Source organism: Pithys albifrons, chromosome 21 (assembly GCF_047495875.1).
Source record: "Pithys albifrons albifrons isolate INPA30051 chromosome 21, PitAlb_v1, whole genome shotgun sequence".
NCBI classification, from domain to species: domain Eukaryota; kingdom Metazoa; phylum Chordata; class Aves; order Passeriformes; family Thamnophilidae; genus Pithys; species Pithys albifrons.
In genome coordinates, this window is record NC_092478.1 from 2,110,393 (window position 1) to 2,127,908 (window position 17,516).

General features: G+C 54.9%; 2 protein-coding genes across 2 annotated transcripts; one reads left to right on the forward strand and one right to left on the reverse strand.

Moving 5' to 3' along the window:
* Positions 1-2,169: 2,169 nt before the first annotated feature.
* LOC139681454 (C-C motif chemokine 4 homolog) lies at positions 2,170-4,231 on the reverse strand. Its single transcript, XM_071574852.1, has 3 exons — positions 4,063-4,231; positions 3,305-3,416; positions 2,170-2,731 (listed from the first exon to the last, which is right to left on the reverse strand). The coding sequence occupies exons 1-3, from the start codon at positions 4,208-4,210 to the stop codon at positions 2,644-2,646; spliced, it is 348 nt and encodes a 115-aa protein (XP_071430953.1). The 5' UTR covers positions 4,211-4,231; the 3' UTR covers positions 2,170-2,643.
* An 8,054-nt stretch (positions 4,232-12,285) lies between these two features.
* LOC139681456 (C-C motif chemokine 4 homolog) lies at positions 12,286-13,893 on the forward strand. Its single transcript, XM_071574854.1, has 3 exons — positions 12,286-12,496; positions 13,016-13,130; positions 13,543-13,893. Exons 1-3 carry the CDS (start codon positions 12,427-12,429, stop codon positions 13,628-13,630), a joined length of 273 nt encoding a protein of 90 aa, XP_071430955.1. The 5' UTR covers positions 12,286-12,426; the 3' UTR covers positions 13,631-13,893.
* Positions 13,894-17,516: the final 3,623 nt, after the last annotated feature.

Below are 17,516 nucleotides of genomic sequence, written 5' to 3' on the forward strand. Positions count from 1 at the left end.
CTGGAGCTGGTGGGGCTTTGCCACTGTGGATTTGGCAAAGGGCTGCCTGGAAATCTCAGGGTGGGGTTCAGGGGTGTCTCTGCAGGGAGCTGGAGGGAAGTTCTGGCCAAGTGGGGGTTGGTCTCTTCTCCCAGGCACTCAGCAATAGGACAAGGGGGCACGATGGGCTCAAGCTCTGCCAGGGGAAAGTGAAGTTGGAGATCAGAAAGAAATTCTTTGCAGAGAGAGTGCTCAGGGATTGGAATGGGCTGCCCAGAGAGGGGGTGGATTCTCCATCCCTGGAGGTTTTTAACCTGAGCTTGGCCATGGCACTGAGTGCCACGATCTGGTAAAGGGACTGGAGTTGGACCAAGGGTTGGACTTGATGATCTCGGAGGGCTTTTCCAGCCCAATCCATTCTGTGATTCAATGGATGTGGCACTGAGGGAGAATCCACCACATCTTGATCCAACCCTACTGTGATCACCAGCCCAGGGCACTCCGTGCCCTGGGCTGGTGATCACAGTGGGGTTGAATCAAGGGTTGGACTTGATGATCTCAGAGGTCTCTTCCAACCCAATCCATTCTGTGATTGGCTCATGGCCTGGCCCACATCCCCAGCACAGGCTCCCCTGGGAAAGCAGCCTGAGCCAGGCTCAGCCCTGCCAGTGGAGCTCCACTGGGGTTTGATTTCTCTAAACCCCCCCTGCTCTGCACCTGCTCCGGGAAGGAAACCCGAATTTGGTTTCAAAAAGCACAAGAGACGTTTCACACCGAGTCAAACCAACAAAAGCACTTTATCAGCCTGTGGTTGACATTTCAAACTGGCTGATAGCTTTGTGGGCAGAGAAGGAAACTGCTGGTCCCACCTCCCTGTGCTGGAGCTCTGCAGGGGCATGGGGACCTTTTGGGTTGGCTCCATCAGAGCTGGCTGAAGAAGAAGCTCAGAAGCTTTTGTATCAACCCTTGGCCAAGAGTATCCCACCTGGCAGCTTCTGCAGGTCAAGTCTTTACCTCCCAGGAGATTTTCCACCATTTTCCACTCTGTCACTCCAGGGAGAAATTTCTTCAGGCCCCTGTTGTTGCCAGCAACAAAAGGTGCCCCATTATTAGGGCCAAGCAAAGCAGTGCAAGATAAAATGTCCATAAAACATCCCCAAGCCCGTTGGTGTCCAAGGCCAGGTTGGACAGGGCTTGGAGCAACCTGGGCTGGTGGAAGATGTCCCTGCCCATGGCAGGGCGTGGAAAAAGATGAGCTTTAAGGTCTCTTCCAACTCAAATCCTTTGGGGATTTCTTTTCAGAGGAGCACTGAACAGCATCCCAATGGACAGGCTGTGTCCAACTCTGTTCTTCCTCCCCTGGGACCTGCTCATCTTTCCCTGGAAAGCTGCATCCTGAGACCAACTGCAGCAGCTTCTCTGCCTGTTGTTTCACACCTGCAGCACAGCTGAGCCCTTCCCTTAAAGTGAGGAACAACCCCCCTGGGGTGGCCAGGATGAAAGGGGCACTCCCTGCCCCTCTCCTGGCAGCACTGCCAGGCTCAGCACCAGCTGGCTGGTGGGCACAGATGTGGAGATGCCTTAGAGGAACAGGAAGGAGAGACTGGAGGCCTCTGACAGTGCACATGTGGGTGCCTGTGCTGGGAACTGCTGCTTAACTGGCAGCACTGGCTGGCAGGGCAGGGAGTTGCCTGGCACAAGGAGCCCATGAGCCCTCCTGGCTCCTGCCAGCTCTCAGGGCAACCCCAGCACTGCAGCACCTCCATCCTCTCTGCTTCCCCCCAAAGTCTGGCAGGGTGTACCCCTTGCAGCCCCGTGTCCCTTCCCCACCCCACTGCACACCCAGGGCCCAGTGGGGTGTGGGGCTGTGGGGCTGGAGCAGCAAACAGGGGCTGGGACGTGCCTGGGGTGTGTGGAGAGCAGAGTCATGTCTGTAAAAGTCCCACATGTGGGTACAAACACCTCTAATTCTGGAGAGGATGTGGGGGGTCTGTGGTCTCTGAGGATATTCACGTGTTTGCAGCATGGAAACATTATGGGTTCACCTCAAACCATTTCCCATCTTCACATGTCATAGAGAGGCTGCAGAGAACCTCAGGGAGATGTTCTGTCTGAGCTGGTGAACACCACACAGAGGCACAGAAAAGGAAAAAAACCAGAGGTTTTGACCAAAGCCTTTATTCTGCAGAATCATGAGTTCATTGCCTGCAAACCAGGGCCACTCATCAGCCAATGCTGTGTCACCATCCCATAAATACCCTCCATGTTGCACTGCCATAAATAACATCATTATTATCCACAGGAACAAAGCACAGCCCACCACACAGGATCATTTCATAAATAATTTCAAGTACTATAAAACTTCCATCCAACAAATAATATCATTTTAAATAACATACTCAAGGTGCAGCCCCGTGGGCCTTCCCAGCACCGGTGGAGGGGTCAGGGCAGAGGGATGAGGTTGCCCAGCCCATGGAAGCTCAGGGTGAACAGCAGCACCCAACACCATGTGTCCTGGGGTGTCCTTCCAGCAGTCCCTTGGAGACACCTGCAGATGCCATGGGCTCCTGCAGCTCCTGTTGGCCCAGGGTCCTGCTCCACCACCAGAGCTCAGGATGCTGTGGTTGCTGCAGGACAGCAGCTCCACTTGCCATCTGGCTGGGCTCAGTTCTGCTCCAGGCTCTGCAGGTACCTCCTGACCCAGCTGGCAGCGGGATTGGCACAGACCAGGCGCCCTTTGGTTGTGACAAACCTGTGGAACAGGATGGCACATGTTAGATCTCAGCCCTGCTTCCCAGAAAAACCTGGATTCCAGATCCAGGGCATTGCAGGAGGATTTCCCCTGTGCCCCAGGCTGATGTTGAAACCAGCAGCTGACTGTGATTCTCCTCCCGCCCACAGGTTTTCCCACCTGCCTCCTGAACTCCTGCAGGAACATCCCTTTTCCCACCTGCCTCCTGAACTCCTGCAGGAACATCCCGTTTCCCACACTGCCTCCTGAACTCCTGCAGGAACATCCCATTTCCCACCTGTCCCCTTAACTCCTACAGAAACATCCCTTTTCCCACCTGCCTCCTGAACTCCTGCAGGAACATCCCTTTTCCCACCTGTCCCTTTAACTCCTGCAGGAACATCCCTTTTCCCACCTGAACTCCTGCAGGAGCATCCTTGGGATCACAGCTGGACCATCCCCAGCAGTCCCTGTGCCAGCCCTTTCCACTCTCCTGCCCTGTTCCTACAGAGTGGTGACCCTCCCACAGCCCCAGGGTGGCTGTCCCTGCCCTGTGCCAGCCCCTCCCAGCCTGGCACGGCGTGGGGCACTCACACAATGGCTGGCTGGGGACAGTTGGCGCCGGTGCTGTAGTGACGCTGGATGCGATCCCAGGGCAGCTCCTGGCGGGAGAACTTGAAGCAGCAGATTGGGAGGTCAGAGCCAACTGGAAGAGGCAAAGAGACCCAATGTGAGCACTGGGGAGCTGTGCTGGGGAGAAGGGAGTGGGAATTACAGGATAATGGAACTGGAATGGACATTGGGGATCATCTGGGCTGAGGCCAGGAGCAGTGGGCAGGTAGAGGGAGATCCCACCCTGTCATTGCTCTCCCACCTCCCCCAGCCCCAGGAGAGGCTGAAATTCCTCAGCTCTGACCAGGAATAATGGATGGATGGATGGAATAATGGATGGATGGATGGAATAATGGATGGATGGATGGAGGGAGGGAGGGATGAACAGTGGGGGATGGATGGAGGGATGGATGGATGGATGGATGGATGGATGGATGGATGGATGGATGGATGGATGGACGGATGGATGAACGGATGGATGGATGGATGGATGGATGGATGGATGGATGGATGGATGAACAGATGGAGGGATGGATGGATGGATGGATGGATGGATGGATGGATGGATGGATGGATGGATAATTTTCCAGTTCCAGGATTCCTGCACCCAGCTGGCCTCGAGGCAGAGCACAGACTGGCACCAGTGCTGATAAATTCCCAGTTATCTGCCGGAGTAGCTCAACGGATCAATGGAAAGCTCAGGTCTGTTCTTCCTTCATAAATGAAAAAGCAGGACTCACCTGGGCCAGAGGAAGTCTGGGAGAAGGAGGCTACAAGGAGGAGAAGAGTCAGAAGAGCTGCAGAGCCCTTCATCTTTCCGTGGGGAGAGGGATGTCGGAGCAAGAGCCGAAGGTGTGGAAGACGCAGCTCAGTCTGGAGCAGCTGCATTCAGCTGCCTCTTAAAAGGCAGCCCAGAGGCAGCTTGGAGAAGCTGAAATGGAAATTCCAGGATGATGATAAAGGATGAGACGAAAGTGAAACAGCCGAAAGGAATTAGAGGGAACAAAAAACCAGCAGGAATAATGGGATGGGGTTCACAGTGGAGCCAAATGTGTGAGCTCTGACTCAGAACTCGTTTTCAATTCACTCAAATCAAAAAGGAAACCAAACCATGCCAGGTGGCCTGGCCACAGAGAGGACAACAGTGCTCTGGACTGAAGGGAGGGGTTTTCCCTGGGAGGCTCTGGAGGGAAAGGGACAACAGTTTGCATAAGATTACACAACCCTGGAAAAAAACAAAGCAAGAGGCAGCTCTCGTGCCGTTATGTGCAGGGTGTCTGTCAGAGCCTGCTGGGCTGCTGCTCATGGAGCTCAGAGGTGGCTGCATTGAAGGCTCTCTGCTCCCCAAGTGTCCTGCCTGCCCCCCCAGAGCAGCAGTGCTGGGGCCAGCACGGAGGCACCGCTGGAATTCACCCTGGAATTCACTGGATCCAGCCCAGTCCCCGCTGAGGAGGCTGCCCAGGACCATGTCCAGGTGGGCTGTGAGACTCCACAGCTCTCTGGGCAGCCTGTTTTGGTGGGCAATAAAGTTTCATCTCGTGTTTAAATTGAGTTTTTTGATGCCTCTTGCCCTGCCAGGGGCCACCACTGAGAAGGGTCAGGCTCCATCTACTTTGGTGCCCACACGTGTTGCTAAGATGTCCCTGAGCCTTCTCTTCTCCAGGGTGAACTGTCCCAGCTCTGTCAACATCTCCTCCTTGGAGAGATCCCCCTGCCCCTTCCTCATCTCCCATGGCCTTTTGTTGGACTCTCCAGTACATCCACATGTCCCTCATACTGGGGAGCCCAGAGTGGTCCCAGCACTCCAGGAGGGGCCTCACCAGTGCTGAGCAGAGGGGAAGAGTCACCTCCCTCCATCTGCTGCCAATGCTCCTCCTCAGGCAACACAGGAACCTGTGGGACTTCTGCTGGCAAGGGCACATTGCTGTTCATGTCCAGTCTGGTGTCCACCAGGAGCTCTGGGTCCTTTTCTTTCCAGTTGGCCAGTTCCTCCCAGCTTTGTGTCACCTGCCAGCTCACTGAGGGTGCACTTTGTCCCACCAGCCAGTTCAGTTCATAAGGATATTAAAGAGTATCCAGAGTTGATCCCTGGAATTCCCTGCTGCTGCCTGGACTCCAGCTTGACTCTGTGCCACAGATCACAACCCCCCAAGCCCAATGTCCAGCCCATTCCCAGACTCTCTCACAGCTGTTTATCTGCCCCACACTTCACCAGTTTGCCTTCAACAGGCACAGGCATCCCCCAGGGCAGGATCTCCCCTGGGAGCTGGGAGTTCACTGGAACAGGGGTTTGCCAGACCTGAGACACTTTGCCAGCCTGAACCTCTCTCTCCAAAAGGTGCCTTGAGTTGAAGATGGTTTTCTGGCTGAGGAGGTGAGAAGCAAGTGGTGGAGAACCTGCCTGGTGTGGGAGACACTTCCAAGTCTCAGCAGGGCAATGGCTTGGGCAGCTGCAGCCTGGGGAGCAGGAAGGGTGAGCTGGGCAGGGTGAGCTGGGCTTCCTCTGTCCTGCCACATGCTGGGGGTGCAGCCAAAGGCCCCTACACTGCAGGGAGGGTTCTCAGGCCTGTGGTTGAGCTCCTGAGCCTGGATTTTCACCTGCAAAAGTCCAAAGCCCCTGCTTGGCTACCCTGGGGCTGCAATGAGACCAGTGGAGACACTTTCCTTCACCAACTGGCTCATCCCCAGCAGGCACTGAAAGAAGAACGTTCAAGGCCCCTGAGATTGGTGATGGTCTGTTCCTTCCCACGCTTATCCCACAGGGAGGATCTCTCTTGCATTCCTCCCTCCTCTCCTGGTCCTGTCCTGCTTCACCTCCCCATGGAAGGCTGTTGGCTCACCCCCAACTGAGCAGAGCCCCCCCCAGAGTGGCCAAGTGTGTGCTTTTAGTGGGGCCCAAAGCTCTGGAAGTCCTGACATGAATCTCAGGGAAGGAGTTGGATTCTCCTGGATTCCCATCAAACCCTGGCAGGACCAGCTCTTCATTCCCTGGGTTAGTCTGAGCAGCTCTGGGCAGAACAAGAATAGGCTCAGGCTTTTGGCTGAATTGCTGCTGAGCAAAACCAGATTATGAAATCAATGGTGCAGAAACCAACAGTGGGAGTTTGATGTTCCTCTGTGCTTGTAACTCACATGTGAGCGTGTGCTTTGGTAAATGACAACCCCCAGCACGGCCTGGACCGGTGACAAAGTGACAAAGGCTGTGGCTGCCACCAGCTTTGATCATGGGAACTTCACACCTCCCCTGCAAGGCACAAACCCTGTGGCTGATGGTGCACGTGGGGGGTGATGGGACCTCAGCTCTGTCCTCCACCTGGAAGCCCAGGGATGGTCAGTGGGAGGAGAGAAACCATCACTGGCTGCTGAATGTGGTGGAGCTGGAGGAGGAGGAGGAGGAGGAGGAAGAGGAGGACAAGGAGGGGCTGCAAAGAGCTGCTGCAGCCCTCGGTTGTGGCATGGATGGTTTGTGCCCACAGGGCTGCCCTTTGTCAGCTGGAGGGTTGTTGTTTGCCCCCAGGATGCTGAGATGCCTCCTGGAAGGGAGGAGGACCCCCAGCCCCGGGGCTGCCTCTCCAGCCGTGCCCCTGCCGGGCTCCCCCCGGGCACTGTGCCCTCTCCAGGCTCCAAAGCCGCTCTCTGGTTTCGCTTTGCTGCTTCTCTGCGCCGGTTTCGCTTCCCTGGCAAACCCAGAGCCCTTTGCTCCCGAAGCTGGAGAGTTTACGAGCTGCCCCCTGCCAAGCTTCCTTTATTATTCCTGGAAATGAGCCATTTTTTACCACTTTGGCTCCACCCAGACTGGGCTGTGAGGTTTGTTTTGGTTCAGGCAGGGTGAAAATAGAAAGCTGAAATTATTGAAAGAAGGACTGTAGGGAAGGATGTCTTGGGGGTGCTGAGTCTTCCCCCCTGGGATATGAATGGGGACAGGGATTAACCCAGAGGCTTTGGCATCCTCCAAATCCTGCCCTTGCCAAGAGCCACTGGTCCCAGAGCCCACACCCCCAGGGCACTTTGCCCATGGGTGATGGGGAGGGCTGTGCCCAGGCTGGGGGGGCTTGGTCTGCCTTGCCCTGGGGTACAGCTCACCCCGGGGGGCTGCACCAGCCCAGCCCTGGCACTGGGGCACCACCAGAAGGCCCTTGGAGCACAGAAGGGAGTATTTCTTCATCCCTGCCACTTCCTGTAGCCATTTGCTCCTCTTGCCCATTAGTCCAAGCAGATGTGAGCTCTGGGGAGTGAGGTACCCATAAATCCACAGGTGGAACTCTGGGGTGTGGGGTGCTCCATCTGGGAGATGCTGGTGGCTTCTCCTGGTGCTCTGGGTGTCACAGCAGGACAGGCTGTGGGGCTGTGGGGCTGTGGAGGGGTTGCAGAAGGGGCTGTGGGGCTGTGGAGGGGGGCAGAAGGGGCTGTGGGGCTGTGGAGGGGTTGGAGGAGAGGCTGTGGGGCTGTGGAGGGGTTGCAGAAGGGGCTGTGGGGCTGTGGAGGGGGGCAGGAGGGGCTGTGGGGCTGTGGAGGGGGGCAGAAGGGGCTGTGGGGCTGTGGAGTGGTTGCAGAAGGGGCTGTGGGGCTGTGGAGGGGTTGCAGAAGGGGCTGTGGGGCTGTGGAGGGGGGCAGAGGGGCTGTGGAGCTGTGGCACACTGGCAAGCAGTGCCAGGGCTCCCCCAGCCCTTCCCTCTCCCCCAGGAGTTGAGGGTGCCAGGCACAGCCCCTGCTGGCCCTGCCAGCCAAACAATGGCCCCTTTGAAGGGCACAAACCCTTCTGGAGTGGCAAAACCCTCCACATCACAGGGGCAGGACTTGCCCTTCAGTGAGATGCTGCAAAGAGCCCCAACCTCCAAACAGCCCCACTCGGGAAGTGGTTTCACAGCTCTGAGCAAACCGAGAGGCCAGGGAACAGCTGTGTGTGCCCACGGGTGTTTCCTGGCACATGGAAAGCTCACACCTCGCTGTGGGGGCAGAGCTCACCCCCCTGTGGGGCTCTGACTCCCCCCCCAGTGACACATCCCTGCCAGGACACTGCAGAGAGAGGGGCCAAACCTGCCCTGTGTTCCTTCTGGGGGACTCACCAACCATCTGAGTGACGTGGGCAGAGGATGCAGCCCCAGGAGAGACACTTTGTCTGCTCCTCCCAGACTTCTGGGACTTGAGGGATGCTGAGGGGTGAGAGTCAGGCATGTCCCAGCCCCTGGAACCACAACACAGCCCCATAACCAGTCCTAATGCTCCAAAATTCCTAAAACTCCAGTTTCCTCCGTTTTTATCTCTCATGCTAATGATGGGAAGGGATTTTGAGCAAGGAGGCTTTTTTATTTCACTTGAATTTGCTTTGAAATACTGTCCACTTCATCCCCTTTGGTTGGCTTTGCTTCCAGGAAAAGGCCAGGAGAACTCGGAGGCAGCAGCAGCAGAAAGAGCAGCGTCCCCTGGGGCACATTGTCCTGAGCCAAAGCCCTCCTGGGGCAGGATGGGACCTTCACGAGAGACACATCTCTTATCAGCAACGAGCAGCTTCCCATCCTCACATGACTTCAGGGAAGCACAGAGGATTTCCTCTGGAGTGCAGCCCGGGGTGAGCAGCCCTGCTGTCCCCCTGACCCACCAGGCTGGAGGCAGATGGTCCCCAGTCACTCCCACTGGAGCCCGTTCTGGGACGTGACGTCATCTGAAAAATTCCAGCATTTCTCCAGATGCGTCAGGAATGGTGGGAGTGAAATGTCTGGATGCTGGTGGAAAGTCACTGGTGCTGGAGCAGGGCAGGGTGGAGGAACTGCAGAAGGTGGTGGAGCTTGTCTTAGGGCAGTGTCTGAACTCAGGGCATCTTTAATGACTTCCTTTCATGAGTTAATTCCAATTCCTCAGCCTTAACCCCTGCTAGAAATAGCAGCTTGCATCAGCCAGTCTTACCAGTTTTTTCCAGGTTCCCCTTTCATTCAAGAAGGAGAATTTCCCTATTTCTGCTATCACTGAGTTTATTTTGGGCATTTGCTTTACTTAGCACTTTCTCCCAGGATTTTTTGGGGGAACTTGTAGAAAACCTCAATCATATCCCTGTGTGCCAACCAGAGCAACGTCAGCCAGACCCTTCAGATGGCAAATCCCACCAACCACAAGCACTGGGTCAGGAGTCCTGAAACCACTGAAACTGCCATCTCACACCAGCACTTTGCTGTGCAAAGAACTCAACGTCCCCAGAGATGCTCCAGCCCACTTTGGGTGCCCTTCCATGACCATCTTCAAGGCACCTCCCAGAGTAGATGGTTCTTCATCTGAAACACACTCAGCTTTCTCTTTTGAGAAGAGGGAAGAGCTGGAAGAGATGAGTCTCTCATTTCATCATGGAATGTGGGGAGTGGGTGATAAGACACTTTTTAGGAATGTGTTGCAACTTTCCAGGGCATCAGGACATGACTGTAACCTCCCCCCACTTGGGTCAGCTGGCCCAGAGTGAAGGCTTGGGTCAGACTTCTAAGGAAAGATTAGATTCCTAGAGAACCAACCAACCTGCCTTTGGGGTTAAATTTCAGCCCTTACTGGTCCCCTGGAACACACATTATCTAAACTGAACTGCTCCTAAACTGACTTGGCCAAATTAAGGCTTTTTTCTTTTTTATTGACTGAAAAATTATCCCAGACAGTCCAAAATAATTTGGCATCTGCTCAGTAACAAAGGGATGAAGGCAGGGACGTGTCCAGCTGCCTGAAAGGGAAAACCTCATTAAAACCATTTGAATAATCAGTGTGGATTTCCCATTAATTCTTCTGTTTTCACCAAACTCATCTTTTGCCAGGACTCCATAAATGGAGTTTTGGATGGGAGCAGATGGCTGGAGGTGGAGGATCTTGAGGTGTGACCCAGGAATGCTGGAAGGCAGAGTCAGAGGGGCCAGCTCAGAGGCAAACCACGCTCCTATAAGTGACGTTCCCTGAGCAAGCAGCTGGGACTGAGGGAGCTGGTGCTCCTCCAGCCACCTCCTGCTCCAGCTGGGAACGTCCCATTCCCACCTCCTGCCCGGCCAGCAGCCCTGCCTGGCTCCCTCCTCATCCTCCTGGCATAGCTGGCAACAAGCAACATGACAAGTGCAGTGAGGGAGTGGGGTCTGGATGATTAGTGAGCCCGGGAGGTGCCTCCCTGCCAAGGGAAGGGTGGAGGGGTGGCCGTGGTGGGGCCACCAAGGGGATGCTCGAGTTGGCAAAGAGCCAATTTGTCCCATGGGATGGATCTGCCCTCCCCAGCCTGGGTGAGGGGCACCAGCACAGCTCCCACCAGGAGCCTCCTGAGGGTGGGACCTGCTCCTGTGCAAGTCCAAGATGGGCTTGTCCTTCAGACCCCTCTCTGCCTGCCTGGAGCTGAGCAGTTATCCTGCTTGGAGCTGAGCAGTCATCCTGCCTGGAGCTGAGCAGTCATCCTGCCTGGAGCTGACCAGTCATCCTGCCTGGAGCTGAGCAGGTATCCTGCCTGGAGCTGAGCAGGTATCCTGCCTGGAGCTGAGCAGTCATCCTGCCTGGAGCTGAGCAGTCATCCTGCCTGGAGCTGAGCAGGTATCCTGCCTGGAGCTGAGCAGGTATCCTGCCTGGAGCTGAGCAGTCATCCTGCCTGGAGCTGAGCAGGTATCCTGCCTGGAGCTGAGCAGTTATCCTGCCTGGAGCTGAGCAGGTATCCTGCCTGGAGCTGAGCAGGTATCCTGCCTGGAGCTGAGCAGGTATCCTGCCTGGAGCTGAGCAGTTATCCTGCCTGGAGCTGAGCAGGTATCCTGCCTGGAGCTGAGCAGTCATCCTGCCTGGAGCTGAGCAGGTATCCTGCCTGGAGCTGAGCAGGTATCCCACATGGAGCTGAGCAGTTATTCCAGGTGGAACCAACCAGCTGGTGGAGGGCTGGTCCAACCAGACAGCATTGGAGAATATTTGGAAAACATCAGGTTTTTTTCCAGAAGGTTCCTGGGGCCACAGTGGGAGCCTTTAATAGAAGTGGGATGAGGCAGTGCCCAGGGCAGGGTGGGCAGAGGTGCTGCTGGTGGGGTTGGGATCCTTCCACTGGGACCATCCACCCAGACATCACCACTCCATGATGCCTTGAAAAGAGCAGGATGGAGACACATCCCAGTATTATCTGCTTCCCTGGAGAGAACAGGTATCCTTCTAGGAATGTGTCATTCCACCTGGACAGCCCCCAGCTCTTCCCAGAGCACCCATCCCCTGCCTGCCAGGCCTTCCCTCTCCTCCTGGGGGACAGAGAGGAGTTTCTTAGATGCCCATGGCCCTCTGCAGGCAGGTGGTTCCTTCCCAGTGAGCCCTCCCTGTCCCAGGCCTTGCCCAGCCCTCAGAGAGCTGTGAGTTTTACCCTCTCCCATACAATGTGCTACTTCCCCTTGTCTGTGGTCATGACAATTTGCTGCTGAGACAGAACACTCTTTCCTTCCCAGCATCCCAGTGTCTTCTCATGCCCTCACCCCTCTCAGTTTCTCTTTCCTGGCCTCCAGAAGCATTGTCTCCTTGCTAACTCTGCCCCTGGAGCTCCTTCTGCCTCATTCCCAGGGACACAAAGTCTCCAAACAATCTTTGCATCCCCATGACTGAGAATGAGAGGCCTCAGCTATGGGTAACCCTTGAAATTTAACTGTCTAATCCATGGTAAAGGAGTTTTTCCATTCCCACAGCCACTTTTTCCCTAACCAGCCTCATCCCATTGATGCTCTTCAGCCCTTCTGCACAGCTCTGTCCTTTGGGCTGCTTGGGCATGTTGGGCAACAGAGGACTTGACAAATGCAGGAACCTCCACAGAGGAACTTTTTACTAAAGGCCAGACAGAAAAGAAGCAGAAATAGCCACAGTGAGTGTTTCATATCCTGTGTCACTGGGGAGGCACTGAATTGAGGGGGAGCTTCACTCTTCCGGGGCTGGGGCTTCTCTGTTCCATCACGAGACTGCACCATGAGTGGACTCTCCTCTGGGGGAAATTCCATCATGTTCCATCATGCCTACACAGGGCTCTGCACAGACCTCTCACCCCATAAATTGGAGGGCTGTTGGCCATCTCAGCATCAGACAGAAAGAGGCTTTCCAGCTCTCCTTGCCTGCTGCAGCTCCACCACCACCCCTCTGCTGCCATGAAGGTCTCTGTGGTCGCCCTCACCATCCTCATCGCTGCCTTCTGCTGCCACAGCTCTGCTGCACCACGTAAGTCCAGAGGCTCCCTCTCCTCCCTGCATGGGGACAGGAGAGATGGCACTGCTGGGACAGAGTCCCTTCTGCCAGCACTCCCACCTCAGGTCCCTCCCTGGAAGGTGCTCCAGGGTCGTGGGGGTTCTGCTGCCTTGGAAAGGCACAGCTCAAAGGCCGTTAGGGTAAAACTGAATTGGTTTTACCCTTTTTAGAGTAAAAAAGGGCTAAAACCACAACCACACTCTCCACTCCTGCTGCAGAGGTCGGTGATGCTGTGCAGGACACCCTGAGGAGGGTTGGGGTGGGCAGGTTTGGGCTGGAAGGTGTTGTCTGGTAACATGAGCTGTGCCAATGCCAGCGTGGGGTGAAGCTGAGAGGGAAAAGACTCAAGGAAGAATTAAAAAGACCTCATCTTTTCCCTTCCTCCTCCACATCATCCTTGCTTCCTAGACCCAGGGATTTGGGCTCCCAGCTCCCTGTCTCTGCTCCCCACCCCTTGTTGCTGCTTCTGATGATGGTCTTTGCCCTCCACAGTTGGCTCCGACCCCCCGACCTCCTGCTGCTTCTCCTACACCTCTCGGCAGCTGCCCTGGAACTTCGTGCAGGATTATTATGAGACCAACAGCCAGTGCTCCCAGCCTGGAGTCGTGTAAGTCCCCTCCTCAGGGCACTGGGGTCAGGAGCCAGGCAGGGAGGGAGCCCTTTTCCACAGGCAGGGAATGGAGGCTGGGGAGACAAGAAGTACGAGGTGATGCTTTGTGGGCTCAGAGCACAGAATTCTCTCCCTGGTCCTGCTCTACCACTTTGGAGATTTAACTCATGTGAATGGGCACAGTATTGTCATCCCATCCTTGGGAGAGGCTGGAATTGGGCACGGGTCTGGTTCCATCCCTGGAAGTGTCCAAGGCCAGGTTGGACAGGGTTTGGAGCACCCTGGGCTGGTGGGAGGTGTCCCTGTGGAAGGAGATGAGTTTCAAGGTCCTTTCCGACCCAAACCATTGTATGATTCTGTGCTTCTCCATTCATCCTCCCACCAAAACTGACCTCTCTGCACCCCACAGGTTCATCACCAAGAGGGGCAGGGAGGTGTGTGCCAACCCCGAGCAGGAGTGGGTCCAGCAGTACATGAATGACCTGGAGCTGAACTGAGGGCCTGGGCAGATGCCAGCTGGGATGAGCCAGTGCCACCAGCCATGGGTCCAGCAGAAAAGCTTCAACATCCTTCAGAGCTACCTGAGAAACTGAAAACATTCCAGAATGCAGCTTAATGTTGTGTTATTTAATTCTTTTTTATAGGGGAGGGATCAGGTGCAATAACTTCAAGCTAAATAAGAGTTTTATTTAATGGATGTATTTTTTAATGCAGACTCAGGTTATATTTAATTAATTGTATTTGTGGCCTAATATTCAAACCAGATGTCAATAAATAAATATTTTTCTAAGAACTTTCTGTCTTTGCCTCTATTACAACCCTTTGGGTTGACAATAGCTGAAATTATAATAGTGGCAACATGTTCTTGATTTCCTTTCCCACCCTGTCAAAACTCCCACAAGCTTTCCCTGTCTGAGCGTCCTGTTCTGCAAAATAAGACGAGAAAAACCCTGAAGGAGGAGGTGTGAGAGAGGCTTGGATTACAGGCAGGTAGCTTGGCTCACACTGTTTGTAAAGCGTTTAATCACCACTCATTAGGACAACTGGCAGCTCGTTAAACTCCATGGCTGGCCCTATTATAGTCAATTAAAAGATTACCTTTAGGGGCTGAAATTTGGCTGGTTCAGGGAAAGAGCTGCAGCCAAAATGGATCAGCCATTCCCAGAGTCGAGGTGGGGGGGAAATACTTTTCACTGCAAGGATTTTAGAACCAGTCCATTCAGCTCCGTGGGGCTTGGCAGATGATCCCTCTTGGCACAAAAGGGGCTTTTCCTCTGTGCCTCCAAAACCTGCCCACCCACGGAGATGCCTGTGCAGAGATCACCCAGCTAGAGCCCAGCCCAGGGCAGGACCTGCCCAGGTAAGGAGACATCCCACTGGTCCCCCTGGAGCTGAAGGAGATGGAGCTCACATCCCTGATGGTATTTCCTGCATCCCTGATGGCATTTGCCACATTCCCTGATGGCATTTCCCTTTTCCCTGATGGCATTGCCCACATCCCTGATGGCAATTCTTGCTTCCCTGATGGCATTTTCCACATCCCTGATGGCATTTTACACATCCCTGATGGCATTTCCCACCCTACTCTGATCAGCTCTGGACAAGCTCCATTGGATGAACAAGGAGGGTTTGGGTTTCTCCTGCCTGGACCTCTGGACCTTTAACTGCCCAAGTTAAAAGGCTCAGCTCACCCCACAGTGTTTCCATACTCAATTTGGGAGGATGAACATGGACATCAGGATGACACAGAGTGGGCAGAGCAGCAGGGGAGCTCCTGGGGAGGTTGAAGAGGAGCAGACACTGAGGTTGGGTGGGAGCTGTGCAGCAAGAGGAGCCTCAGGTGGGGCTGGGAGGGACCAAGGGGAAGTGGGTGTGTGTGGGGAAGGAAGGAGCACATTTCTTGTCACTTCAGGAGCTGCAGCCCCCACTCCTCAGCCCACGGGGCATCCTGAGCTCCATCAGTCATCCCACCCCAGCACTGACTGCATCCAGCTCAGAATAGCACCCAGGGAGGAGGGGACTGAGATGGAGAGCAGGACCAAAGGCTCCTGCCTCGAGAAGCTGCTGGGAGGAGAGGGACCCCATGGCTAGAGGGGATGGACATCACCTTGGGGATGAGGAGCTGCATATGGGGGTGGTGGCTTTGGTCAAAGCCTGCACTCACCAGGCCCTGCACACCCAAGGGCAGCTCCAGGAGCAGGATCGTCGTGGCCATGCTGGAGGTGAAAACATTGTGGCCTTTGGTACCAGCCCCCAGAGTGCTGGAGCCCAGTAGCTTCACCCTGAGGGCTGAGACTGGCACAAAGCCGAGTGCCCAGAGCTGCCCTCACTCCTGGGAACAGCAGGAACATGGGACAGGAAGGGGAAAACTTGCAGTGGGATCATCCCCAAATCACCTGAGCCTCCTCAGTCCCTGTTGGGTACAAGCCCCATCTGCCCCTGTGGGGACAGTCCCACATCCCTGGGATTCCTTGTTGAAGGATACAGGGTGTGGGCTCATCCAGGGAGCATCGTCCAGCCCGGGCACTGTTGGAGCCTGTGGAGAACAACCCCATGTGCAACGTCCTTAACAGCCAGGTCACATTCCAGCCTTCCACCACAGCCACCCCCTGGTACCTCAGCTGACTCCTCACCGCTATTCTGGGAGCTGCAGGAGCCCTGACTTGCTCATGTCTGGCTTGATCTTACACCCACCCACGTGTGAGAGCTCAGAGGAGCCCTCAAAGTGCAGGGGAGGAGCTCAGGGTGCTGCAAACCCACCCCCAGGCACCGAGGTGTGAAAGGAGCCCACAGGAGAGAGGCCAAGGCAGGAGGAACATCTCCAGAGCCACCACACTCTGCACAGCAGGAGTGCAGGATGGTGGCCCAGAACCATCAGCTCAAATGCACACTCAGGGATCTCTCTGCCCTGTTGCTGCAGCTGTTTGAGGCTGATTTTGCTGCTAGAGCTGAGGGGTGCAAAGAAACCTTCACAGCACGAAGCCCTTGGATTGTAGAATCAAAAAAACACACAATGGTTTGGGTTGGAAGGGACCTTAAAGCTCATCCCATTCCACTTCCTGCCATGGGAAGGGACACCTTCCACTGGCCCAGGTTGCTCCAAGTGCCATCCAACGTGGCCTTGGACACTTCCAGGGATGGGGCAGGCACAGTTTCTCTGCCCAGCCTGTGCCAGGGCCTCATCACCTTCACAGGGAGGATTTTTTTTCTTCAGGAATCTCCTGGCTATTTGTGGTGCTCATCCCCCCCAGGAACAGCCACGTGAGGTGCTCAGACAGTTGAACACAAGAAGCAAAGGGCACCAAGCCCAAGGCAGCAGATGAAGAGAGAGACGAGGCTGAGACCCAAGAGGAAAGTGGCTTTCCAGGGACTTTCCTCTGCATTCAGATCAAAACAACAACAATGTTCTCAAGGCTTTCAGAATTTGTAAACTACTCAGACAGAGACTCATCCTGAAAGCAGCGTGTGGTATTCACTGAATGCTTTGTGCAGTTTACATTAAACTAAATATCTTTGATGAAAACCCTGGGCAAGCCCAGCTGTGAACAAAACTGTCATTACTGTGATAGGAATAACACCATTATTAGAATAAATGTGCACATTTCTGCTCTGGTGGTTTATCTCACCCTGGTGTGTCCAGGGGCGTTCTGAGCACAACAGAAGCCGGAGGAGTTGGAAGTTGGAGTGTGGCATCACACAGGAGGAGCTGGGCTGTGCTGATGGACACATGGGTTGGTGGCTGTCAAGGTTCATAATCCAATGGCTTTGACATCTCCACTTTTTCAGAGAAATTAGACACCCTGAAGGCAAACTGGCACCCAGTGCCAGCTGTGTGCCTTATCCCAGGGCCCAGGCTCCTGGTTTGCCACAGGGAGGGGAGGAGCAGCCCCACAACCAGAACAGCTCTTCCCAAAGACTCCCCAGTCAGGGATTGTGTCACTCCTGAGGGGCCAGAACCCCAAAATGCCACGTAAAAGGGGATGGATTTGTAAGCTGCATAAAAACGAGTGTTTTCCTGAAGGAGGGAGATATCCCAGATTTCCAGGGCTAAGGAAGACATGGAAGGATTCCTGCAGAAATGGTGCCTGGCTGTCACCTTCCCTGTGGCAGCCAAGAGGAGGCAGAGGGGGCCATGAAGATCCAAAAGGACAATTCTGCTGAGTTCTTAGAAAGACACAGACATTGACTCACATCCCCCTGAGGTGACAAAGCATTTTCTACTGGAAGAGAAAGGAAGATGTTGAGAAAGCACATCTAAACCTGCAGGGCTGTGCTCAATCCTAACAGGGGACACTGCAAGTGCCTCTGGGTGACCAAACTGCCCCACAAGCCTAAAAATGTGACATTAATCTACTGATTGCTCAAAAAACAGCAACACCCAAC